The 27,636-nt window shown below is 51.0% G+C and overlaps 1 protein-coding gene across 2 annotated transcripts in view; it reads right to left on the bottom strand.

Annotated features, from left to right (window-relative positions):
• Positions 1-27,636, bottom strand: part of Nfatc2 (nuclear factor of activated T cells 2) — a 117,867-nt gene that overhangs the window by 57,105 nt on the left and 33,126 nt on the right. For both annotated transcript variants that reach the window (XM_013077178.3, XM_004858043.3), the window contains exons 4-5: positions 7,989-8,191; positions 6,887-7,059 (exon numbers count right to left, since the gene is read on the bottom strand). In XM_013077178.3, the coding sequence (XP_012932632.1) occupies positions 6,887-7,059; positions 7,989-8,191 (376 nt within the window). The remainder of the gene's footprint in view (positions 1-6,886; positions 7,060-7,988; positions 8,192-27,636) is intronic.

Genomic DNA, 27,636 nt, shown 5'->3' with positions numbered 1-27,636 from the left:
GATGTTTCTGAAATGCGACTTCTTGGTCACTGCTCACAAATCTCCTTACAGAGCAGAGACTGATGAAGGCCCAGCCAGTGTGACCTCTGCCCGTGGCCCAAATTTCACCCAAGACTTCCTGCTATAGGGCTTGGAGGGAGACCAGGAGCTGCTGTCTGATTTACAACCAGATGACACAACCCCTGTTTCCAGCCCAAATTAATGTGTCACTTGTGATGTAGCTCATCCTGCAGGCCTGGGATTCGGCAGGATGTGGACGGCACACCTGGCCTATTCATGTGACTGGAAGCTATTTGTGCACCTTTTCTGTGCCTCCGTTTTCCCATCTGTAAAATGGGAATGGACACCAATTTCATGGTGCTCTTTGATGATTCAGCAACGATACAGAAAGTGCCTGACCCAAGTAGGTGGTAGATCAACTCCCACATTTTCCTTTACCTGTCCCTGTCCTGTCCCTCTCATCTCCTTTAAGTGTTTATTAGCATCTACTTCGTGCTAGGCATTGTGCTGAATGAGCTGTGAACTAGAAATTATTTCATGCCAGTCCCCTGTGGAGACCCAGAGGCTTATTTCACTTAGAATTAAATCCCAAGTCACCAGCTTGGTCTGAGACCTCACATGCCACCCATCTCCCACCTCCTCTCACTCCGAAGTCTTCATGGCTGCCTCAGGGCCTTTGCACTTGCTGTTCCCTCTATACAGACCACACTCCCAATTGGCTAATATGCATCTCTTCAGGGGTCTTCTTCTGATCAGCACTGGTGTTGATTCCCTACCCCCAGGCCACCAACACACGATCCCCGCCACTCTGTGGTGACATTTTGCTCTGTTTCAAATGCTCTTTTTGTTCGTTACTGTCTGTTTTCCCAGGCAGAATGTGACTCTGTGAGGGCAGGGACATAATTTTGATGGCTACTCACCTCCAGTGCCCTACGGTATATATCACTCCTGATCTACTTTTAATAGGAAGAATGAGTGTTGAACGAGACAGGCATTTCTGCTTTACAAAGCAAGCCGGCATGCCATCCTGGTCTGGCTCATTTTAAGGGTTCTCCTAAAGCGATGCCTCCTCATCACCACCTCCCAGACCCAGTGGAGGCAGGGGATATAAGGGTAGGTAGGAGTGGGGGAAGCAAGAAGCTCCTGGTTTCTGAAAACAATGTAGGAAACGACTGCATGTCCATGCCAGCAGCGGTGGAGCCTGGCCCTGCCTCGCACCCTAAACCGAACCCATCGGAGAGGGATCGCATCCCTGAACACCAACCCTCCTAGAGGAAAACGCACGAAAATATCTTTGCTGATTCAGAGTGCACAAGGCCCAAGAGAGTGAAAAAGGGCCAGTTCTGCTTCACCAAAATATCGATGCTCACAAAAGTACATCATTTAGAATATAAGTTGCACAGGGGGAAAATATTCATAGTACATATATCTAACAAAGGGCTCACAGCTAGAAGATATTTAAAAACTGCTATATATTAACAAAAGAAGAATGACCTAATAAAAAATGAGCAAAAGATTTAAACTCCCTGCACCAAAGATAATACATAAACAGGCAGCAAGCTCATAAGGAGAAGCTCGACATCATTAGTCATCAGGGAAATGCAAACTAAAACCACAGTGAGATCCTATTTTACACCCACTAGAATGGCAAGAATTAGACAGACAATGACAAATACTGGCGAGGATGTGGAGCAACTAGCTGGGAGCAACTTTCATACACTGTCACACAGAGTGTAAAATGGTCTAGAAAACACAGAAAAGGAAACGCACTTTTAACCCTATGACCAAGCAACTGCACTCCTAGGTTTTCACCCAACAGAGTTGAAAGCCTGTGACCAGAAAAGGACTAGAACAAGAATGTTCAGAGCACCCTCAGCTGTAAGACCCAAACCCTGGGGATGAACCAAACTTCTAATAACAGTACATAAACAATTGTTACATTCCCACAGCTGAATGTTACTCATTGGTGAGGGAGAATGAGCTACTGAATCGTGCAACAGCAGTGATTCTGAGCAGAAACGGCAGGACCTATACGAGCACCACACCCTCTAATTCTATTCTACAAAGTTCTAGGACAGGCAGTGCAGATCAGTGGTGACGGAAATCAGAACAGGGGCTGCCTCTGTGTGATTATGGGGAGGTACTGGTAGGAGGGCCCCCGGGGAACCTACAGGAATGAAGGGAAGCCTGTTTGCAAACGACAATTGCATATGTAATTGGCAAACATCGTGGAGTTGAATGAATACTTACAATGTGTGCAATCTACGGTGCCTGAATCATACCTCAGTAAAGGTGTGGGGGCGGGGGAGGAAAAACACATGCATGAAGAGCCACTTTCTAGCCCACTCCCCACACCCACCCTCCATGTTGCAAAATGAGCCAAGTGAATTCACACACTGTGTTCCAAGCAGGCAGAATTGGTGTGTAATTGTATTAGGTGTTTTGTGAAACTCCACGCAGGGAGAAAAGTCCTAGGGTTTGGGCAGAGCTACAGCAAGCCCTGGAGAGAGGAGGTCTGGAAGGTTCTCACAGGATGCAGTAAACGCGCTGTGACACCTCCTTTCGGTCCCCTCGCTGCCTCTTCCTTCCACCTAGGCCATGTGGTGATGCTTGTCTTCCCATCACTTTCTCAAGGGGCCTCTAGAGACTGTCACTGTGCACCAGGACCTGGCACCCGGTCCACCATCTCAGGAGGGAGATGAACAGGAAACTTGCATTGTCAGTGCACAAAGAGGGGCCCCCGTGCTGCAGGACAGGGACACTTCCTCCCCGAGGAGCCACACAAATGGAATCTTGAACAAGGGGGAGTGAGCCAGCAACCAAAGGATGGGGTGGGGTGAGCAGATCTCAAACTCTGTCCTACATCAGATTCACTGGAGACCCTTGGAAAGTCTCCATGGCCAGGCCACACCCCGGACAAACCAAATCAGTCTCTGGGCTGGGATCTAGGCATTGGAATTTTTTAAAAAATAAATCACAGGTGACTCGGAGGTACAGGTGAAGTCAAGAACCCGTGTCCTGGGTAGAGGTGACAGCAAGGGCCAAAGCCAAGTAGTCGTGGGAGAAAGACCCCGGTGTGTACAGAAACTGAGGGCAATGGAAAGAGAAGTCAAAAAAGGCAGCTGGGGTTGGGTGCAGTGGTTGAACAGCAATCCCTCCTCCATCTGCTACCTCAGAATGTCCCTTGTTTGGAAATGAGATCTTTGCAGATGTAATTAAGGTAAAGATGGAGAAGAGATTGTTCTGGATTAGGGTAGGGGGTAAATCCAATGAGAATTTTGTTAAGGACAACTGAAAAAGACCCACGGAGACAGAGAAGAAGGCCGTGTAAAGATGGCACCCGAACACCAGCAGCCTTGGAGCTGGACAGACCTCACAATCTCTCCCTCGGTGCCTTTGGGGAAGCTGACCCTGCACCTTGTGACTTCAGGCCTCTGGCTCCCAGCGAGACAGCACCTCTTGGTTTTAAGCCACCAATGGGAAGTGGTCATGAAAGTCTAGGTAACCAACAAGGTGCAGGGGCTCAGTCACAGCAGGAAGCAGAAGTGACCACTGAGGAGAGGCAGACTGGCCCAGGCATGAACAACCGGGCCGAGGTAGGTGCCAGGGGAAGGGAAGGCTGTCAGCTGTGACCCACAAGAGGGTCGTCTTCGGGGACACCAAGGGGGGACACACCAAGGGTGTGACCTCTGTCGTGGGAGGGCCGACATCTCTCTGCAGTGGAAGGGTAGGGGTATCAAAGCTCAGCAGAGTCTCAGTGGGACTAGAGGAGGGGTGAGGGGAAGCTAGGGTTGCTCTGGGCAGCACTGCAGCCCCAGTGGAAGCAGCAGCTGGAATGGTGGGCACCAACCTGCAAAGGTGAGGCTGGGCCTCCAACAGCCGGTGTGCAGATGAACAGATGGAGCCTCGTTATGCACTCACATTGCTCTCCAGAGAGTTTGTGGTTTTTACTAGACACAGAGAACTCACCTATGTTTCCCAAGATGGTATGTAAAAGGCAATTCCAAAGGAAGTCAGCTTTGCAAATAAGCAACCCCCACCCCGGCACCCACTCCCCTCCCCAGCAGGTACACACTCAGTAAACACTTATTTTATACACACTGTGTTGGTCTGTGTTACTCACTGGTTGTCAATAAATATTTGTTGAGTATCTCCCTACAGATGATACAGTAAGTCAACTAGGCAATAAATATTTATGGAACTACTGGGCACTGGTCTGGGAAAAATAGAACAAAGAAAGAGATAACAATGAGATGAGATTCTGGGTGAGGAGAGAGGCCAAGGGGTCGCACAGGGTGGGCTGCAGGACAGGGTGCGTTACAAAACCCAACAGAAGGCTTTTACAGAACTAGAAAGCAAGAGACTCTGGCTCTGCCCCTACTCGCTAAAAATGAGTGAATCATTTTACCAAGAAAGCCTCAGTTTCTTTATCTGTCACAACAAGGTAGGTGGATCAGCCAAATGCTTTTTATAAAGAAAAAGAAAAAAAAAAGATTTTCAAGATTCACACAACTTTCTAACACCCTCCTCATAGGAGGTCCCTGTGGTTCAGCGATGATCCTTAAAGTCTCAGATTGATGTCAGATAAACCGACTTAAAGAAGCCAGAGAGAGGAACCTGGGCTCCTCCGGCAGATGGTCTCTGCTCAAGCTTCCTGCTCCCCACCTTGCTGCAAACCACAGCGAGGCTGGAGAGTGAGTCACTTGCCAGAAAGGGGAGGCCCTCTCTGCTCAAAATCCCCCAAGCTCCGAGGAAGAGCCTGCGTTTCCTTCCAAAAACATCCTGAGGTGTTGGAAACCAAGATGGGGTTGGGCAGCCACCATGACCGGCTTCTGGGGGCAGGGGTGGGGTCTGCTGAGCAGAGGAGGGGAATTCCAGTTCCCACACTGGCAGGGTTCTCAGTATCTGTGTCCCTTTGTCACCTGCTGCTGGGTCCCTCTCCCTCCTAGCTCAGAGAACAAACTCACCACCAACTCAGCTGATCCTCATCTTGACCAGAAATGCTAGAGGGAATCCAGGGGCTCCTTCATTCCTTTCCAAAGACTAACCAAGGCCAAACTCTGGTGCTCTCCAGAAAAAAGGGCCCCTTCTCTCCTCCCTGGCTTCTGCTTGGAGGGCCAGTCCTGTTCCACCCTCTCTGCATAACATAGTCATGTTATCTGTGGCTCAAGACCACCTCAGATTAATAGTGGCCATGTGCCTGATGTCACAGAATATTTTTAATTTCTTGCCATTTTTTAGAGTGTGTGTGTGTGTGTGTGTGTGTGTGTGTGTGTGTACAGGGGAGGCTGCACCCAGAACTCTGTGCATGCAAAACCCTTACACTGCCACTGAGCTACACCTCCAGGCCAGTTGCCATTTTTTAAAACTCAGTAGATTCCAGGTTTATCCTTTAAAGTCAGAAGACTCGGCCACACAGAGTGCATGCTCCCGTGTGAAAACCCTGGCTGGGCTAGGTAAATGGAGTCCACGTAGGTGGGGAAGGTGCTACATGGGTCTCCTATCTCCAATCCTCCCAAGTCCGAACCGTCACCCACCCTGCTACCCTCCCTCCCACCTCCTCCCTGGCTGTGACACCTCGCTGTGGACAGATGTCCAGTGAACAGGCAGGGAAAACCCCTGCAACATAATTTTACACGGAACGTGATTATAACAAGATAAAATAACCTCAGACTTAAAAAATCCACATATCAACAGCTTTTGTCTGAAACAGTGTTTTACATTTTTCCTCTTTATGCTTTTGAAAAGAATTGCTAAACTTTCAAAGGTGCAGCAAGACAATAAGCTTTGTCATGTCTCACTGAAAAAACTCACAATAATTATTTCTCTTCCGAAAAGTACCTAAGAACAAGCTCAAAGCTACTTTCAAAGCCAGGAAGAACTAGGCCAGGTGTTCTGCTCGGTGCCCACTTTATACCAGATTCTGAAAATCTTCTGCAACTTTATACCCACCATGTGGGGTCCTTATCCTCAATACACTGTCAGCTCACTGAGGACAGGGAAAATGTCTTGCTCCTCCATGGCTGCCCAGTACCTGGCGTGGTCCCTGACACAGGCACCCCAGGGAATACCCAGGGGAAGATGCAGGCAGCGTGTGGTGCTTCCCTGCACAAGCTGAAGTTCAAACCCCAGCCCTGCTACCTTTCCGCTGTGCACACATTTACTCAGCCCCTGTATGTTTCCCTCCTCGTCTATAAAATGAGCATAAAGACCCCAGCCAGCCCAAGGACAGCTGTGAGTTTCCCACCAGTGACTGGCAGAGTCCAAGCTCCACAAACAAGAACCACTATGACATTACTGTTACTTTTGCTGAAAGGAGAGAGGAAAAGGAACATAGGGTCACTACGTACAATGAACTCACGTCAAATGCATCTGCCCTTTTAAAGACTAGAACAGTATTTATACATTTCCAATATTCTAAACAAAGCTGTAGGCTACCTACTGCCCATTAGCCATACTGTTTTTTAATTACCTCTGAGGCCGCAAAATCTGCCACAAGTAAACAGAAGCAGAGATAAAACCTGCCTGTGTCCACTGTCTCTGGCCCCTTTGATCATTCTGAATTATCTTCTTTGTTTGCTTTGCCATGTGAGGAATGGAACCCAGGACCTTGCACAAGCTAGGCAAGCGCTCTACCATGAGGTATGTAAAACATGTGTTTTTTATTTCTCTTTTTGGGGGGAGTGTGCTAGAGATGGACCCCAGGGTGCATGCTGGACAAGTGCTGTACCACTGAGCTGCACCTCCAACCAAACCAACCACTTATCCTTCCTGTGGGCCCTGTGCAATTTTGCAGGCCACCTGGCTAACTGCCAGCTGCACCATCCAGAGCAGAATCTCATCCAGGACACTTTCAAACCAGACCCTGCCTCGGAGCCCCACTTACAGCACTCGATGGGGTTGGATGCCGTCTGCAAGGAGACGATGCGGCCGCTGGACTCGGGGATGTGGACCCGAAACACCAGGCGCACCCGGGTGTTCTTCCTGCCGATGTCCGTCTCGCCTTTTCGCAGCTCGATGTCCGCGTTCCGGAGCTTCAGGATCCCTGCACAGTCAATCCTGCCAGGAGACCAACAGCCCCATTTGTGACTGATCAGCACGGCCAGCAGGAGCAATCACCCACAAAACTGCCCTGGGCAATCTGCCAAAATAACATCAGTCAGCCCCAGCCCACCTTGAGTATTCCAGCCAGGAGTGTCTACCAAGACGGCAATCAAAAAAAGACAAATTTACAAACTAATCAGAGAAATTCCCCAGCTAAAATCACTTCTCCAGGGAAATTTTTCACTCCAACTCCCCTACTCTCAAAAGTATCAAAAAACAAATACACCACCAGTGATACCTAGGGACTGCTCCATCAGTAAGAACACTGTACCAAGTTTAATTTCGAGTGTGCTAAATGCACCTTACTGTATAAGAGGAGATGCACGCAGAGGGTTTTAAAGGTCAAAGGGAGTAATATCCTCAAGTAGCTGTCAAATGTCTCAGGGAGGAAAAATAGAAGTGGTAAAGTAAATGTGAGAAACATTAACAACTGGTAAATCTAAATGAATGGTACTCAGGAATTCATACTTTCTTGCCGCTTTTCTGTTAGTTTATTTTCTCATAAAATTTTTTTTTTAACTCCAACACAGGCGTGCAGTGTTTGCAAACTTTTAGCCACGGGCACATCCATTCTGTGACTTTGATTTCTCTACATCTTTACTCAACCATTTCTTTAGGTAAAACTAATTTTTTAAATGCACATCAATTTAACCTCATAAAGCAACATGATTCAAAGATGCACGAGTATTCTTCTTCCCAAGACTCCTGAAAATATTCACATACGATACTTTTAAAATAGGAACTTTTTTGAAAAGTTTGAGTTACTCACAAGTTTGCACGCTGCTGTCCATGGCAGCTGCCATCACCTCCAGGGAGCCCTCTCCCATACCCTACCCAGGGGCCCAGTTCACTTCCCTAGAAAGACCCACCGCCCTCTCCCTTACGTCGCCCTCATGTTGTTCTTCGGCTCCAGGGGAATCTCCAGGACTTTGGTGTTGCCCACAATCTTCTCGTAGCTGGTGGTGGTGACGGTCTTTCCTGTGATCCGGTGCACCTGGTAGAAGGCGTGGGGCTTAAGGATCCGCTCGTCAGCTGTTCCAATGAAGATCTGAAGCCCCAAAGGCTTGTTTTCCATGTAGCCATGGAGCTGGGAGAAGAAAACACAAAACATGCAGGGTGTGACGACTCTAGTCTGACAACCAAATGAGATAAGAGGAGCAGAAGAGTAGGGGTTGCTAAATGGTCTGGATGAATGAAGAACCAGAAGCAAGCCTGACGTCCAATCAGGGGGAGTGCTTGGATAAATTAGAGATCCCCTCTAAAACAGAATATTAAGCAGCCCTGCGAAACAGCACAAAAGATGAGAATTCCATTTACGGAGAAGCAGCCAGTAACTGTGGTTAACTAGGGACCGAGGAGAATGGTCATGGGGGGTTGATGAGGAGCAGTGAGGGCAGAAAATGTTCTAGAAAGATAAAACACAGAGTTCTTAACTACAGCCATCTGGGAAGATAAGAAGAAAGAATTGTTACTTTTTTACATGATAATATTCCAGTTAACAAAATTTTGTATTTCAAAAAAACAACAAGGAAAATCTATTATACTTTTAGTTATTTATTATAATCTAAGTTAAAAATCATCAGAGATGGGAAAAAATATGTGGAGCATATAACAGGCAAACAATTACCATGTAGAATACATAAAGAATGGCTAAAAGTAAGTAAAAGATTCCTTGGCCATCCTAGTTAAAACTGAGTCCCACTTCTAGTGAATTTTCCTAATGCCTTCTCCTTTCAAAAATCCAAATTAAGACACTATCCAGTGTCTTGATACCTTTTGCCCTGGTCTTTTTCCCACAAATAAGTTGTCACCTTTTTGAAAGCAGGGATATTTGTCTGCTTCACTTGCCACAAAAATTCCTAGCACATAGTAGGCATTCTGGTCTGGTTTGATCAGGCAGTTTGTAGGAAAAAACGTGGCCATCAGCACAGAAGAGATTCGATGTAACTTGTAAACAGAAAAATGCAAATTAAACAACCAAAAGTCACCATTTCTCACCTGTCAGATTGACACATGTGCAACATTTGATATTACCACATGCTTTGGACACTGCAGGGGAAAAGGCGGCCTGCAGCTGATAGGAATGAAAACTGGAATAACTGTTTTAAAATATATGGGATCCACAGCTCCAATGAACATGCACAGACATTAAAAAATAGACATTCAGGCCAGGGATTTAGCTCAGTGGCTTCGTCGCCTGCTGCACAAGCGCAAGGACTCGAGTTTGATCCCTGGTACAAAAAAAAAAAGACACTCCATGACCCAGTAGTTACCCATCGGTATGCGCACTGCAGAAACACTATACCTGCAGGTGTGTACAAAAGTTTATACAGGAGTTTACTACAAAGACATAGTAATGAACAGGCAGTGATATATACTATTTATCTATTTATTTATTAGAGGTCTATAAATTGACCGAGAAAGATCTCACACATATTTCTGAAGAAAAAAAATGTGTCAAAACCTACAAATTATGAAACAATGCAGAATGTTTTCCATCCAACCATTCACACCCACATGGATGCAACAGGAAAAGGTGTAGAAGAACGCGCTTCAAACTGACCCCACCACAACCAATCAGGACGGTGGATGAGCTCAAGATTGAGAAGGTGGTCAGAGGACTTTAACTTTACACACCAAGAATGTACTCCAGAGAACTTTAATGAGTTTAACTTGGGAAATTTAATGAGTTTAGATATTATATATACATAACACTGTATATAGTGTATCATATACATAGTGTGCACAGTCTATGTCTCATGTACTATATAGTCTAAGAAGCCCAAAGAAGGTCAAGCCAAAAATTTGATAAATTCCTGGCATTCCCCAGCAGAAGAAACGCTACACCAATCATTTAAAATCCCTTTCTCTGCAAATTGAGGGAGGCTATGACAAGTTGACTAAGATGCCTCCCTTCTCTGAAATTCTATAGAGACTCAGTGGGACCTCCTGTCACCCGTCACAAAAGGCGCCAGAGTGATGAATGATAACACAGGGTCTACAACGGCGCTTTCCAACAGAGCCATTAGCCACACATGTACCCTAAACCAGGTTAAAATTGAAGGTCAGTTTCTGAGTCTCACTGGTCACATTTCAACTGCTCGCTAGCCATGCGTGGCTACAAGCACAGATACAGAACATTTCCCCATCGCAGGAAGTTCTGCTGGACACTGCCCATCTAGAAAGATGGAACTCTAGTGTTCCCTTCTAAAATCTATACAGAGACAGGCTGGGAGTGGAGTGGAGCAGAGCAGAGTGCCAACCTTTCTCATAATCTCCGGGCTGACACCCACAACATTTACATAGGTGTCTGGTAACCATCCAAGAGGCGGCCGTGGGCAAAGATAAAAGCCCAAGTCAGAAGCCTCTTATCTGAGGATCAGGTAAATTCTCAGTAGCAAAAATCAAAAAGAAGGAGGGCAACACTGAGAAGAGATTTTTTTTTTTTTTTTTTTGCTTTTGCTTTGCATTGGAACCCAGGATAAATACATTTCCTCATCTCTCCTGGATTTATCAGCACTGGTGAGGACAGATTCACAGAGTCATGGAGACAGCCAGGCAGGACAGACTGAAGGCTGACAGCCCATGCTGCCGCTTCCTCCCATGACAGATGAGCAGAAGTGGCATGTTGGGTGGACACATGGGAGGCAGCCAGGGAGCACCTGGAGATACATCTGTCATGGCCCCATTGCTCAGTGTCAGTCCAACCACTCCTGTCCCCTCCCACGTTGGCATACTGCGCCACGCTGTCACTGCCTCTCCCTGGGGTGAGCAACGCCCAGCCTGCCTCTTGCTGGAGCGGTGCGATGATCTTTTTAAATCAGATCCCTGACACCCTCTGGTTACAACCCTCCAAACACTTCCTGTACCCTTAGAATAAAATCCAAAGTTGGAAGTGCCCCGGTCTTTGAGGGTCCCCACAGCCCAGTCTCTGTCTCCTCTCTGCACCCTGCTAGGCTACTACCAACACCAGCCCTTCTGCTCACGGAACACACCAAGCGCATCCTGACCCGAGGGCCTTTGCACAAGCTGCTCTCTCTGCCTGGAGTACTTTTCCACTGTGCATTTAGCTTTCAGATCTTCAGCCCCTTCCTGAGCCACAGGATTCACATGCACCAGTGCCAGGGTCAGCTCTTCGGGTCTCACAAGAACAAACTGCTAAATGCTGAGGAATTTTAAGCATCAGTTGACACCACTTTGGTCACTTGAGTATATGTTATAAAGCAGGGCTTTTTTTTCCTGGAGAATTAAAGGTGCAGCATTTACACCACTAGATTTCTGACCTCATTTCCACTGCATTTGCCTCATTTCGTTGTTTGATTAGTCTTTCTCCTGAGTATAAATTCCACAGTAATAAGGATCTTGGTCCTTTTGTTCAGTTTGGCCAATAATCAACCATGAAGAAGTCACTGAGCCTAAAGCAGCCACTCATGGTGCCACCTTCCCTTGTGCCAAACACAGCACCCAACCTTCTGCACATATCACACAAGTCCATGTAACACAGGTCAGTTACTACCCATTTTAGAGAGGAGAAGATGGAACACATTTGTGCCCATCCTGCACAGTGACAACACTGCCCCACCTCTCCGAAAAGTGCAGGCTGTGCCCGAGTCCTGACCGCTCCAGGCTCATCCCAGAAGATCCCCACCAGTTTCAGAAGAGTGCATGGCCACTTACTCACTTCTCCCAAAGTGCGATCTAGGTTTTGCAAGCAGAAGCTAATAACCTGAGATGACACAACTGGCCTTGAGGTCTCCAATGCCTGGTTGTCCCTTGTAGTGAGACTTTGGTCCTGAGGCCTCGGGGTGGCCTGGGCAAGCAAGGTCACCTCCAGACACCTGCTCTGAGGTAGAGCTCAGGCGACCTCCGAGGCAAAAGAGGCTCCGCTTCCTGCAGCCAGAGGGGAAGCAAAGGGCTTCTGCCTTGTGCATCTTCCAGGCGGCTGATAGATTCCGGGAAGAAGCGCTTCAGTGCACACCACAAGGACCTGATGTGTGAATGGGGAGCACCCATCAGCACCTGGATGTAGCTCCCCGAAATGCACCTTCCCATCACAGGGAACCCAACGAGGAAGTTGCAGGTTTGGGGACACAGTAGGTTTACTCCGCCCCTTGCCGGCCCAGCTACTTGGAAATCAGGTGTGAGGAAGATCAAGTGGTCTGTGATTTAAGCACTGCCCCCCTCGTTCCCTGTAAATAACGCATAAATGGCACCATCTCGCCTGGTCCCAAGGAGAATTCTGTGTCTTTCCTAGGTGAAGGCTCTTCTTTGGATTCCAAGTGCATGAAGGCACAGATCTAAGACAGCACTCTGTGGAGAGCATCTGTGTCCTTTCTTTGGTGACAAAGAGGCTGGGTAACCTGTTCACAAACCTTGCAGCATGTAAGCCATGGCGGCAAGAGTCTCCACACCGGCCTGCTTCCCCTGGCTCCTGGTGCACATGGCACCAGCGTGCCTGCAAAACACTGCTTCAAAGTATGTAAGGATTTGTGTGCAACTCTCCAAACTTTTCTTTTTTCATTCACAATTAATCATTAGTTGTATTTTTCATATTATAATTGACAAAAATAATTGTATAGGGCCAGGGATTTAGCTCAGTGGTTTCGCCACCTGCTGCACAAGCGCAAGGACCTGAGTTTGATCCCTGGTACCAAAAATAAAAAATAAAAATAAAAATAAAATTGTATACACTTATAGGGTACAATGTGTGCTGACATCATGGAAAGATTAAATCAAGCTAATTAACAAGCCTATAACTTTGCAGGCCTGTATTTTTGTAGTGAAAATACTTCAAAACTATGGTTTTGGCAATTTTGAAATATACAATGCATATTCCAGGTACCACTTTGTACAACAGATCTCCAAAGCATTCTCTGTGTCTAACTGAAATTTTGTACCCTTTCTTCTAGGCACATAGATATGAATGCTTTACATATTATTTCTACTTCATACTGCAGTGTGACTATTTCCCCTTGTCATTAAATCTTGTTTATGAGGCAGTCTCAGATGACAGCATAGTACAGATGCCCCTTTGACTTACAATGGCCATAGCCCAGTGAAGTTGAAAATACCTCAAGTAGAAAACGCATTGAATACATCCAACCTACTGAGCCCCCAGCTTAGCAATGGGACATAAGGTGGAGTGAGCTGCTTCCTGGTGACCTCAGGCTGCCTAGGGACCACAGACACTGCCACTGTCTGTCTCTGAGAGGACCAGCTCATACATCACTAGCCCAGGGAAGATCAAAATTTAAAGTGCCTGCTCCACTGAAGGTACACTACTTTCCCACCAATGTAAATGAAAAACCCAAAATGGTGCTATGGTTCAGGTCGGGGCCGTCTCTATGCTCAGCTGATGACTTCAACCCAAAACGCGAGACTGATTTTCATGCTGGCAACTGGCCAGTTTTGAATTACAATCAATTCAAACATGAATCATGTTAAGTAGCATTTTGTTGAATTTGGAATATTAAGGAATAGGCATCACCCTCAAAGTTTTGCTCTGAAGAAGCAAAAAGCTGATAGGAAGGGAGTTGCAATTCCCAACAGCCACACATGCATGGGGAGATTTTTATAAACACACGTGGATCCCAAAGTCTGCACTTATTTTAGGATGCAGATGTCAAAGCTCATACCTGCCACTCTCAACCCGCGCCTGACCCTAGGGCATGCGCACACACACCAGTAAGCTGAGTGCACGATATGCCCTTCACCCCAGGCTCCCAGCAAGCGTCCCACACCCACACCTGAGCCAGGATTAGGAACTCCACCAAAGCCTCCCTCCGCTTCAGCCCACACAGGTCCTCCTCAGAGCCTTGTCAGTTCTGCTTCCCACGTCCACTCAAGTTCACCACCCAGGCCTCCGCCACTTCTTGCATCTGTTCCCCGGTCTCCCTGCTTCAACCCTGGCCTCAGCTACACACACTACTCTGCACGGTAGCTAGAATGCTTCAGCTGCTGAGAGTTGGACCTTGTCACAGCTCTGCTCAAATCCCCTTGTCAGCAGAGACATCTCGCTCAGATCAAAGAGTGAGGAGAGTCTGGCTGGGCTGGTGGTGCACTCGCGGAATCCCAGCACCCTGGGAGGCTGACACAGGAGGATCAAAAGATCAAGCCCAGCCTGGGCAACTTAATGACTTAGGAAGACTGTCTCAAAATTTAAAAATGAAAAAAGGCCGGGGATACAGCTCAGTGTGAAGGCCCTGGCTTCAATCCCCAATAACACAAAGGAAAAAAAACTGTGCCAAGGATCCTATGCAATCCACCCCTTCCTGCCTCCCCTGCAGCCCCACTGGCCTTGGCATCGGCACACAAGCCAGGCGCGTGCCAGGCAGGCTCCCGCCCGGGGTCTCACCTCGCCTCTGCTGCCCTCTCACCATTCAGCTGTCACAGGACAGCCCCTTACTGGGGGGCCTTCCCAGGCGGCCCACACAGCTGCAGACCTCTCACCCTCGTCCACCCAGCCGTGTGTGTTGTGTGGCCACCCCCTGCACCACGGTGTCAGTGCCGCGTGCAGCGGCTCCTCTGTCCTGTTCTCTGCGGCCCCGACAGTGTCCAAACTTCCACTCTGCGCCCAAGGTGCCAGCCTCCCTTCTAGAAGGGAAGGAGGGCGCAGTCTCCGCAGACCAGCCCTTCCCATGAGAGCTGTTATGCTGCTCACGCTCCCCTGCCCCACAGTGACCGCTGTGTCCCAGGACCTGGCTGCTCAGGGTGAGCCAGACACAGCTGGCTGGACAATGGCACCTGGACCGCCTGGCTCCCAACAGAGGTGCTGGCTTCTCCAGGTTGCCATGGCAAAGGCAGACGCTTCTGCGCTCTGGGCCGCACTAGGCCTCAAGGCCAGCAGGAGCGTGCTGGTGGTGGCCAGGACACTGTGAAATCTCACGGAGAGCCATAAAAACAGAATGAGACGTTTCACACGGGCTTGCAAACCAACCAAGTCAGTTTCTCTTAGTATTCTAAATTAAGAATCAAGTCATTCTATATTTCTCACATCTCTGGAAATTAAAAACAGACATATCTACCACACAGCAAGCACGCTCGCTCAAGAGGCTTGATGGCCTGAAACACGCTAAATTTGTTTCCAATTACCATGTCCGCTTTGGAAATCCCGGGAAGCCGACAGCAGCGAGGAGCTGTTGGAGGCAAAGCTCAGCCCCCAAAGGCTGCAGCGGGCCCCTCAACCCAGGCCCCCTGGGTTTGGACAGAGACACTGGATCCTTTCCCCAGGGACTCGGGCTTTCCCTTTGCCGCCACACCCCCAGACCGAAGCGTGCCTGAGTCACACGGGGGATGAGTCCTTGAGTCCTGGACGAAGCACACAGCCCCGCAAGGTTGCCCCCTGGACACAGCTGGTTTTGTTTTGTCTCACATAAGCCAAACAAATACTTCGCAAGCTTCTTCCTGTGTCCTCCTTGCCTAGAGCCAGGGCAGCAGCGAGCTCCAGAGTCTGAGCCCTGAGTTTGGCTGTCTGGGTTTGCATCCAGATAACGCCACCAGCCATGTCCTGGTAAGGAGATCAGTTTGCATCTCTGGCCTCAACTTCCTCCCATGTGAATGGAGCTGAGGATGGGGCACACCCCACTGGGCTATAGGGAGGATTGAGCAATCATGTAGAAAGTGTGGGACAGGCACTCCTGTGTGTAAACTTTCCTTCATGTTCTTTCACATGGGGCTGCTCCTTCAACAGGTCAAGTTTATTCCTACCTCAGGGCCTTTGCATATTCTGTTCCTTCAGCCTAGAACATCCTTTCCCTGGGGTTGTCCATGGCTGACTCCCCCTGGTCCATTGGGTCTCACCCTAAATGCAAGGTCTCCGCTAACTAGCCTGGCTAAAGCAGGGCCTCCTCAGCATCTTGCTGTTTATTTCCTTTTCTACAGTGGTAATATTACCTTGTACATTTGCTTACCATCTGTTTCCTTTCCACTAGGAAGCAAGACTGTTCCTCCCTGTGCTCCAGCACCCTGGCTTGGACCTGGCACATAGTAGATGTTCAATAAATATTTATTGAATAAAGAAATGAAAGATGGAGTCCTGAGTTCCTATGTGGATCAACACATGGTGAGTGATTCATCCTCCAGTGGCCCCGAGAAAGGAGGCCTATTCACGTCTAGAGGAGCGTCCCTGATTGCAGTCTGCCTACATTCCCTGCAACTTGAGCTAGTCTGCAGGAATGTGTCTCACTGTGAAAGACACACTGTATTCCAGGCCAGTTACACGGAAAGTCAGAAGAGGAGACAAAATTGGGCTGGAAAAATGAAGTTTACAGTCTTGAGGCTGTGCCAAAAGGACAGCACCTTGGCAGCCTCGTGAGGATGGTGAGGCAAAAGAGAAGCTCGAGCGATGTCCCCGCTGCCACAGGCCAGACAAGGTGAGGAGAGAGCCCTGGGAACAGCTCCCGGGGCCCCTCATCGGGCCACTGCCTGGCATGGAAGAACAAGAGGCTCTATCTGCAGGGCTCCCTAGGCTCTGGGAAGCAAGGACAGGACTGGAGACTGTGGAGGGACACAGGGAAGGAAGGGGACCCACAGGACCCAACAGGCCCTGGGGCGGCGGCAGTGTGATATACCCGGGATACTGGGCTCAGAATCCCAGTGCATGAGCCCCATTTGAGTCCACGGACAGAGCGGGCTCGGCTCAGCGCCACTCGAACGCTCCACGGAAGACGGCGTCAGCCTCTCCTCTCCTTCCACGGAGGAAGAGCCCCGGCTGCCAGCGGTGCACGGTAGGGCCTGTGACACTCAGCACCGCAGCCTCCCTGCCTAGGGCTGAGGAAGGTGGGTCACTGCCTTCCCCAAAGACTGCAGGTCTCACTGGAGCCAGACCAAAAGTTCTGAGTCACTTGTGCCAGAGGGGAGGACGGTGAAGGCAGACGTGATGTGTACCTTTCCGCTCTACTTTGGGATTTTAGGATCTAATTTCTTTTGCTGCACAGGGAGGGATTTGGAGGCTCTCCGCAGAGCTCTGCACTCAGCACAGCCAGACGGCGGCGCTGACCGGGGCGGCGGGGCCCCTGGTGTCTGCACCTTGCTGGCATCACTCGGAAACAAGGAGCCCGTTCTTGTGGGCCACGGCGGGCCTGGCTTTCGTAAACACGATGGAAGCTGGATGCCGGGCTGCTGCGGCCTGACTCACCTCTCCGCAGAGGCAGGGCCAAGTCCATTCATCCTGCTCAGCCATTCATTCTGCAGGGGGGCCTCGGGAAGGGCCAGGTCTTCAGAATCCACAGTACACGGCTCTCCAGGAAGAGTGGGTCTCTCTGTGCACGGATGACGTCTGAGTCCGTGTTGTCCTGAGCCTGGGTCACTTACAGAGAACAGAGACCCTGTCTTCCAGTCCTGGAGGCTGGGAAGTCCAAGGCCAAGGGCTCTTCTCACTGCATCCTCCCCAGGGCTTCGCTGCAGGGAGCCCACTTGGAGCAGGAAGCCGCTCCCAAGGGAGCTAACCCAGTCCTCTGAGAGCAGCATTAATCCCAGCCAAGGCTGGGGCCTTCAGGACCTGTCACCTCATGAAGATCCAACCTCTGAATGCTGCTGCTGCTGAGGATTAAATTTCCAACACAAGAACACATTTGCGCCATAATAATGATAACATCTGGAGTTATCTTTATCCCACAACTGGCTGAAGAAATAAGAAGCTAATCGGATGTGGGGGTGCACACCTGTGTTCCCAGCACCCTGGGAGGCTGAGCCAGCGGTTCACAAATTCAAGCCCGACCTGGGCACACAGCAACTTAATGAGACCTTCCTGTCTTACAACAAAAATTAAAAAGGACTGGGGATACAGCTCAGAGCAAAGAAATAAGTCAGTAAATGAAGATCTCTCCAGCTCAACACTAGTACCATGGCTGACTACTGATTTTGAGGTCAAATGACTCTGCTGTGGGGGCCAGGTCTACCCTGGGTTTTGTAAGATATTTAGGAGCAAGCCTGGGCTCTTTACCTACTCAATGCCAAAAACTACTTCTTTCCCAACTGTGACACCCAAAATATCCCTCAAATGTCACCTGGGAGACAAAATCATTTAAGAAACACTTCAATTAAGCTAACATGTGGAGAAAGGGCTTTTTCTGCAAATAATTTGTGTGGGACCCTTGTCCACTGAAAGTGCCGTCAGCAGTACCTTCAAGGCATTTCCTGCCAGGCATGGTGGTGCACACCTGTAATCCCGGCACTCTGGGAGCCTGAGGCAGGAGGATTACAAATTCAAGCCCAGCCTAGCTGACACAGTAACTTAGTGAGACCCTGTCTCAAAATAAAAAATAAAAAGGGCTGGGCAGGTAGCTCACTCAAAAGGCCCTCCTGCTGGTTTCTTTGCTTCCTCCTTCCTCTTCATCATTCATGGAGCCTCCATACGCAGCCAAACACATCCTTTAAAAGCAAATGAGGTCACCTCATTGCCCCCACTTGAAACCATCAGTGGCTTCCTGCTTATCCACCGAGTCCTGCCAGGCATGATTATGTCTCTCTCCAGCTTTGTCTGCCTCAGGGTCTTCCCTTGTTCACTGCAAGCAGCCACACAGACCCCCTTGCTACTCCTCAAATACCCACATACCCCTGCCTCAGGGCCTTCGCACTTATAGTTCCTCTCTCTGGACTGCCCCGTCCCTGATTCTCACCCACCTGTTTCCTTGTCATCATTCAGTTACCAACCTGAATGGACTCGTCCCTGCGGAAGATGCTCCTGACAGCTCCAACACACAATAAACCACCTCCCTGGTGCTCTCTCAACTCACCTGCTTTTTCCCTTGAGACCACACAGCACAACCTAAGATGCTCCTGTTTACGGCCCAACACTCTCTCAGCATCTGTCACCTGCTGGAAGGAACACACCACGCGTAGAGACCTCGTCTGTCCCCCTCACAGGACTGCAACGGAGACGCCTAGTAGGAAACCCGCGAGTGACCTGTGTTTTCTAAATATTCTACAATAAGCAGTGCCTTTCTTATAAGAAAATTAAAACTTTACTAGAAAGTCATTCTAGCAGTGCCTATCCCAGTACTTCGGGCACCAACCTGGTGAGGTCTCCCTGCCTGACATTCCCAGGCTCCCTGACACGTTCTGTCTGCAACGCCCAGCAGCACAAGAGCTCTCACTGGGACTTCGCAGGTGGGAAACCGAGGCTCGGGTCCATCTGGTGCTCGACTCCCTGCACATTCGCACCTGAGACAGCAATCAGGTGACCTTGAGAGGAACAGGAGGGGAGGAGGATCCAGGGTCCTGACGTCACAGTGCTGTGGACCACCCACCTCTAGACTCTATGTGAGAGAATGAATCCTCGGGTGATTGAACAACTGTTATTTTTGGTTTCTGTTAGAGGCAGCCCAGCCTAAGCCATCACAGCACATCCTCGATGATGCCCTCTGTGTCCTCCACAGCATTTCAGTGGGAATGAGACCGCCCTCCTCAGGGAATCTCAGATTAAACAAACCCAGGTGCGAGAACAGATGTGTCAGTGCACATGTCTGCTCACAAAAGGCTTCCTGAAAAATGGCCTCTGAAGCAGGCCTGGCGGCCTATGCCTGTAACCCTGGCCACCTGGGAGGCCAAGGCAAGAGAATTCCAAATTCAGGGCCAGCCTGGGAAACTTAGCGAGACCCTGTCTCAACAACAACAACAAAGCCCCCTGTGAAAGGCAGTACTGACAGTAATTTTGAAAGAAGCTGTCAGATTCCAAAAGTCCAGTGATCCAACTGTTGAGAAACACAGCGGGTGGCTACATCTGTCTTCTCGTCCTGTTACTCACCACCTGAGTGAGCACCTAGAAGGTTAATCCCAGGAGGGAAGGGAAGTGGGGAGGGCCCACTGTCTGACACAGCCAGGGCCGATGCTGAGCCTCACTAGAAATAAAATTGCTGCTTACTTTCTGTCTGGTTTCCGAATTGCTTTTTCCTGGTTAAAAGGTGCCAGGCTTGGCAGCTTTCTAAAAATTTAAAATTCGAAGCAGCAAATATTGGTTGGGGGCTGGGGATTTAGCTCAGTGGTTCCGCTGCCTGTGTGGCAAGCACAAGGTCCTGAGTTTGATCCCCGGAACCAAAAAAAAAAAAAAAAATTGGTTGGGCATTGCCTATTCATCAAAGAATAGCCATGCTAGGGAAAATGGGTTTAACAGAAGGATGTTAGAATTACTGGGACTGCCAACAGCAGCCGCAGCTAAGAAAGCCTCAGAATACATGCAGACAAAGCACTGGGCATTGTTCTAAAGGTTGACATCTATTAACTCTGGGTCTTCACAGAAACCTCAGAAAAGGGACACTGTTATTTTATACAGGGGCGAAATGAGGCACAGAGAAGGTGGGCAATTTTTTTCAAGATCACACAGCCAAGATCAGCCAGGATTCCAGTTAAGCAGACCTAGCTCCAAGACCCACCTCTCAACACCTGCTGTCTCTGAAGGGGGAAGAAAGGGCAGCCGCAAACGACTCTAACACTGTTCCCTAAACCTCTGTCACTTGCCACCATTTTCCTGGACTTCCCTGGACCATCAGTTACTCAGTCTCTCTCTTTCACAATGAACTCCTATCTTTACTTGCAGAAAGTGATTTCCAAGGATCCTTTACATCACTGCCTTAGTAGGAAACCAGGGCCACTGATTGCAAATCAAAGATGTACACAAATGCACAATAAATACAGGAGCCTCTAAAATAAGTCTGAATGCTAAAAATGCTGATTGAGCAACCAAAAGATCCTCATCTCCCTGCCTGGCAGGGGCCGGGCAGAACTGAGAGGTGCATGCAAAGTACCTCAGAGAAGGTGCTGGCCCAGAGCAGAGCCAGGGGTTGGGAGCCAGGGTGGGAACCTGCCAGTCCCAAAGGCTGGATCATTAACAGAACGGGTGAGAAATCCACCTGGGCCAGAGCCACACACAGGCGGTACTCAGCACACCTTGGCTGAAGGACCTGAGAAGATCGGCTAATGCCAAGGGGGTGGGAGGTGCCAGAGCTCAAACCCAGCTCCTGGCTGCCAGACAAAGGCTCTGGCCCTGAGCCACCACACACCACAAGAAGACGAAGCCCAGCGCCCCTCTGTGGGCTGGGGGTCCAGAGGGTAGAAAAAAAAGAAAATCCGCCGGCATATAAAAACCTGATGGATTTTCCAGAAACTAGAACCGGTGTTAGTGCAAGCGGGTCTCCCCTGAGGGCAGGTGTGCCTGCAGGGGACAGCAGCAGGCTGACTGGAGTCTGGCAGCCGCTCTCCCAGGGGAAACCTCGGTCTGCAGCACTCCTCCCTCCCCAGGTATCCACAGCCCCAGAGCAGCGGCTCCCCAGCTGCGCCACGATGTCACTGCATGCAGAGCCGGGCCCAGGTGTGCAGTTGCCCTCACGGTGTCCCATTCCCACCACGCAGAGACCCCGGATGCAAACGACCTTGGGAACACAGCTCCCCTCCAGGGAGCCACACTCCCGGCACCACAGATACAGCAAACGCTGCTCCCCAAGTCCCCTGGGCCCCCTCAGCGCTCTGGCTCCTCACCCCCCAGGACCTCGAGCCTCTTCCCTAACTCCCAAGTGAACAAATGTTCCTGTCTAGAGGGGACCGCTGCCTGGCCTGGGGATGAAGCCACAGCCCCACGAACCCTGTGCCGTGGGTCCCACGGCTTGAAGGAAAGCCGGGTTCAGACTTGGCTTCTGGCAGGGACACAGAGGAGACACCGCACAATGAAGGGGCGTGAGCACCCCTGGCGTGTGGCGGGCGCTGCGACGCCAAGAGTCATCCATCATCCTTTAGCTGAAAAGTGGGAACACAACAAAAGCCCGGCGGCCTCACTTAAGAAGAACCAAACACAAAGGCCCCAGAGAAAGCCCTTCCTCTCCATGTTTCCCTTTTCCGGCCCAGAGCCGCCACCAGGTCAAGATAAGGGGCTGCGGCAGAGGGACGGGTTCAAAGGGTTGTCAGACCCCCAGCCTGCCAAGCCCAGCCCAGCAGCCCTGCCAGCGCCGGTGGCCACTGGAAGAGGGTTAAGGCTCACGCAACTGCGGGGAGGAAGTGCCGCCTGTCAAGTGGGTGACGAAGCGCTCCGTGTGGGCAGCTTTCCTTTCAACTGCATCCAAGACAGTGTCCGGCCGTCAAGGGCGAGCGCGTGCCTTTCATGTCGCCTGAGGGTGCTTGGTGGGTCCCTGTGCGCTGGGGTTCACAGCTCGGGTGCAGGGGTACAGAGGAAGGGGACTGTGCCCCAGCACAGTCTGCAAAGGCACAACACCATCTGGCCCAGCGGAACCCGGCGGCGTAGACGTGGGGCTGCCGGAGGAGCACAGTCCCCACTGCTGAGCCAGCACACGGTAAGGATGCAATACATGGTGCCTTCATCTTCACGGTCATAATTCTCGTGCCCTCGTGGGCAGCTGTGCGTGTAGAATGAGAGCTGGTGGTGTCACATCTGAGCGACGGGAAATCGATGCCACTGGGTAGTAGTCGGTGGTGCTCCTGTCCTCTGGGGGAGACAGCCTCTCAAGCTGCCCACCCGAGTACACACCTCACTGACCAGGGCCAGAAGGAAGCCAGCATCTCCCACTGAGGCTAAGCTGGCAGCTCCCTGGCCCAGCGCCACCGTCATCAGGAAACCGGGTCCGGCCCCTTCCCCAGAGGCGGGCAGCTCAGTCTGTGCCCAGCCCCGGACCCAGGAGGCTGCTGCCCCACAGAGAGCCCAGCCCAGCACAGGCTGCCCTGGCCTTCAGTGTCTTCATCCCCACCTCCACGCCCCCACCTGTTCCAGGGACAATCTTGGACACACCTTGCAGGCCGCGGGTGGGATGGGGAGATACACGTAAGGTGCAGAGCACTCAGCATGGAGCCTGGCACACACAGGGGCTCCGTGAATGTCAGCCGTCACCAGAGTCCTCACCGACATCAACCTCACACCGGCTTCTGAACCATCTAGGCCACTCCGTGTCACCGTGAGCTGGTCTGGTTAAAGTCCTCCTTGTGTCACAGGCACAGAGGAAAGGTCAGGCCCGCTGCCCTCTCTTCCCCCGCGTGGCACCCCAAGTTTTCATATATGAGCTCAGAGACCAAGTGAGCTGCCCAAGGCCCCCAGCCTCGTGGAGGCCGCACTGGAAGGCACTCCCAAGGGGTCCCATGTGCTGTCCCGCTTTCTGCCAGTCCTGTTTCCTCTTTAGGTTTTCCTTTTCCTTTCCAGAGGAAGCGCAGCTGCATCAGTGACTCGCCCCGCTTTGCTCTTGGGAAGTCTGGCTCCTTCCTCACCTCTACACAATGCCCCAACACTGTCCCCCTGTACGCAGTCTCCCCCTGAGGCTCCCCGCCGACGCCTGAGTCTGAGACTGACTGTGAGGAGTGAGGGGCAGAGAGGCAACAGGCTGAGGAGCCACAGCGCTGTGGGGAGCTTTGTGACAGAACAGGAAGGGGCCTTTGTTGTAAGAGGAGAAAGCTCACTCTAACTCCTTAGGGTGAGCAAGGCCCAGGTCCGACTCTGGGCTCAAACACTGGTGCCCTCGGTTAATGGAGAAAGATCACTACTAAGACGCTGGCCATGTGCTGTCCTCACCACGGCAGCAATGGGTCGCCTCCTCCCGAGAGGCCTGCCCTTGAGCACCCGTCACCTGACAGCCACCGTGCAACCCCTCTCGAGTAGAGAACCCCTGCTGGCCCCAAAGCCTCCTTTCTTAAAGGATCTGAGTGTGACCACAGCAGTCAGCTTAAAAATAAAAGGGAAAAAAACAGGACAGCGTCTCCATGATGTAAAGAAGAGAAAGAGGCAAATTCTCACAGAGCCGCCGCAGTGAAGAAGCACGTTACCTCAGAAACACACACGTACCTCCTGTCTCCTGTCTGGGGTCCGTCTGACCAGTTTTGAATCAGGGTTTTCTTTGCTGATGGCGGAATGCAAATAAACTCTACAGCCCTCCTTCACAGCAAGCACAGCATCTGGAAGGGCCGTGGAAACCCAGCTGGCTCCCCATTCTGAGTGCGTGGAGTTGAGATCCATCCACTTCTGAGTCTGAAGACAACACGAGCACATCCCCTCACCCCCACCAGGCATAGGGAGCTCAAGCCAACCACACCAGCGGGGTCCGGCTGTGTGTCACCTGCCTGGGAATGCCACACAGGCCCAACCTCCCGCTTTCTCACTATGGAAAGGCCTGGGACAGAACAGACCCTGACTCCACGAAAAAAGACAACAATGACACAGAGTTGGAAGGATCTTTCCTATATCAAAAACTCAGCCTTTGAGCAGCCACTTGGACATCAAAGGCAGGAGATCCAAGTTCTCTTTTCAGAGTACTTCCCAGGGCAGGCTGCAAAGCCCTGCGAAGTTCCCCAACAAGGTCCCCTCAGTGTGGGACGTGAGCAAGTGAACTGGGCCCAGCTGGTGCCAGGGGAGCTGGGGGGCCTCAGCCAGGCCAGAGTGGGGTCCTGGAGCAGCTCCCAGTTGTCGCCAGAGCTGATCCTTCCCCTCCGCTCGGAATGCAACTCGGGATGAGCAATCTAACCTGCTCATCCACACATTGGGAACGAGAGTCCCTGCTAAGACCCTGAGCAGGTCAGAGCCATCCGTGGACAAACGCAGTCCCTGAGTACTCCAGTGCCCTCACCTGCACACTGGCCAGGCCTCTAACATGTCCCCTGCTCCAAATCCGTGTCCCACCCAAACCTTCACCACTGCCTACCTCTGCTACGACCCTTACCCCTCTATTCTAGCTTTATCTCTATAAGCAAATAACAAGGACTGTGCACTTAATCCATTACAGTCATCGGCTCTTTTTTGGGTGGCATCATCATCACACTTTACAGGCACAGAGAGGCACATAGGAGTTGCAGCATCTCCCAGGATTCGAATGCAGATCATCGACTCCATTCCCTCTGCTATGGATCTCTCCGCTAAAACTGCCCCACCATGACCTTAATTATTTCTCTCTCCAGCAGCCTGAGAGCTCCCTAAAGGCCATGTCTGGTCTCACTTCTCCCTCCATCCCAGGTTCACAGCTGACACTCAGTAAATGCTTGTTGAGTGACTGAATGAACATTGCTGTCCAACCTGGCCTCCAGAACGAGAAGGGGGCAGAATCTACTCTGTTCTCAACAGTACAGCTGGGTTTTGCAAGGGCTTCTGGAGAGGATGTAAAGCCTCCACTGTGAAATAGCACTCGCACCCCAGACTGACAGGGAATGGGGCTCCCCCAAGAGAAGATTCACGCTTGGGTCCCTGCCCAGCTACAACTTCCCAAAGCCAGCTTCTCCCTGCCGCCACACTTCCCCAGGCCACCTCCTGTCCCCAGAGAGGGCACGGCGCATCTGCTAAACAGCTTCAGAACCCAGGTCTGAGGTTGGGAGCCCCCAGGCAAGAGGAAGGGCAAATCCACTCCAAAATCAAGGCAGAAAGAAGAGCTGGGGACAGCGAGGGAGCACGCATGTGAGAGATGCTCCTCTAAGGACACTCGCGGAGCTGCTCTGCAGCCACTGAACATCCTGGCTGCGACCCCACCTCCGCACAGGCTTCTGTCCCCAAGATGCTGCAGTAGGAAGCTCTGTCCTGTGCTAGGGAACCTTCCCTGGGCCACCTGCATGCAAGCCCACCCTCCCGATGGCCCTTCATGCTGTGCCCAGTCTCTCCCGGTCAGCGCAGGCCCCTCTGCTCAGGGAGGGGACGAGAGAGGGCCAGGGTGGGGTCCCTGGGACAGGAAGGGGACTGGGCCGTGGGGAGGCTCACTGGCTGGGGACACAATGGACAAGCCTGCCACTTGTTTAGAGACGAGCCCGGGACCCCCAATCCTAGCACAGCCCGAAAAGCATCAGTTCAAAGTTAAAGTTAGATACACGCAAAGCTGAAGCCTCCCGGGGAACTCGGAACTCAAAAACAATACTCTCTTTGACTAAAAAACCACAAGGGAACACCCACAGCATATTTCTTGATTAAAAAAGGAAAGTGAAAAATAAGGGGTTTTTTTCTTCTTAATCATTATAAAACTAACTTGCGCCTCCTCCATGGAGTCACGACTGCTGCTGGCCTTGGGTGAGCCCAAGTCACACTGGCCACAGAAACGAGGGGCAGAGGAAGTTCCGCTGCGTCCTCGGGACTGAACTGGTCCTCTGGACTCACTGTCACTTCCTTCCTCTGCTTCCCTCAGCACAGGAAAGCCATCGAGAGGCTGCCTGGTCAGCTTGGCCATCGCCCGGACGCCAGGGCCCCGCGAGTCCAAGACACTGAGACAAATCGGGGCAACGGTGAAACGGATGGGACATTTCTCACACGAGAGACTAAGTGCCTGGCCCTGTGCTCAGGACGGGGGGGAGCAGGGATGGAGGGATGATAGATGGATGAGGAGAAGAGGAACCTGTGGGTAGATGGATGGAGGGACGGAGGAAGCAGAAAATGTGGGAGGGGAGGAGGGAACAAAGGAAAACATATCAGGCCATTAAAAAAAAGGAACACACATGTAGAAGAATAGAGGAAGAATTGGAAGGCTTCTTTGAGGAGGTGACAACAGAAGGATGCAGAGAAAGGAGCCATGTGGCTATCTGGGGGGCCTGAGCTGCAAGTGCAAAGGGCCTGAGGCAGGAGCCCATCTGGAGTATGTGATGGCCAAAGAGCTGGGCAGGGACCAAATGACACAGGGCCTTGAGGTGTACAGAGTTTGTGTGTGTAGAGTGAGGGGACACGGAGGGCTCTGAGCAGAGATTGGTGTGGACTAAGCTACATTGTGAAGATTCTTCCAGCAGCTATGAAGGGAGCGGGCTGGACAAGGAGCCTAAGCGAAGGCGGGAAATCAGCTGAGGGCTGCAGGTGTCACCCAGCCATGGGATGGCAAAAGCCTGGCCCAGGGGCAGAGCCAAGGCGGCAAGAAATGGGGGACCCAGTGGCCACAAAGCGGCCAAGAGGGAGAAAGAGACTCGCGGCCCGAGGGGTCCCGTCTGCAAGGTGCTCACAGGGGGCGATCTCACGTGTCCTGGATCTCCATTTTCTTTTGTAAAAATTTTTAAAAATTGGTACTTGACACACAGTAAATGTACACATTTACGGGACACAGTGTGACATTTCAACACTTGTATCCGACATATGACGGCGGGGTCAGGGTCAGTAGGGATCCGTGGCCTTGGACTCACATCCCGTCTCCATGCTGGGAACCTTCAAACTCCTCTGAAATAGAGGGCTCGGGTTCCTCCTTCCAAGTCATCAGGACCTGACTCATAGGGTTGAAAAGGGCGACACAGGGTGGTGCCTAGACACCGTCTAGCTCACTATCCATTCTCAAATCCATGCTCGTTATCCATGTTCACTCTACGGCCTGCCTTTAACAATCTAGGGCCAAGGGTTCAGCTCAGTGGAGCCGCTGCCTGCCTCACAAGTGCAAGGACCCTGAGTTCCATCCCCGGTGCCAGGAAAAAAAACAATCTGGGTCGTGGCTGTGCCGATTTACAATTTACACAATTTATAATTTACATCATTGGAGCCTCCGAGAGGTCCCCTGCCACTGACAGCAATGGCTCCTGGTCAAGCACTCAGCAGGAGACGGAAGGAGACAGTGCTAACTTAGCGGAAGGGCCGGCACAGGATCAGATGCGCATCGCTCAGCTAGA

The sequence above is a fragment of the Heterocephalus glaber genome, unplaced genomic scaffold (genome assembly GCF_053883595.1).
Source record: "Heterocephalus glaber isolate CG9 unplaced genomic scaffold, H.glaber_assembly_v1.0 deba00001673, whole genome shotgun sequence".
In the NCBI taxonomy this organism is placed as follows: domain Eukaryota; kingdom Metazoa; phylum Chordata; class Mammalia; order Rodentia; family Bathyergidae; genus Heterocephalus; species Heterocephalus glaber.
The sequence above is the reverse complement of the archived record's forward strand: the minus strand, read 5'-3'. Positions and strand labels throughout refer to the sequence as shown.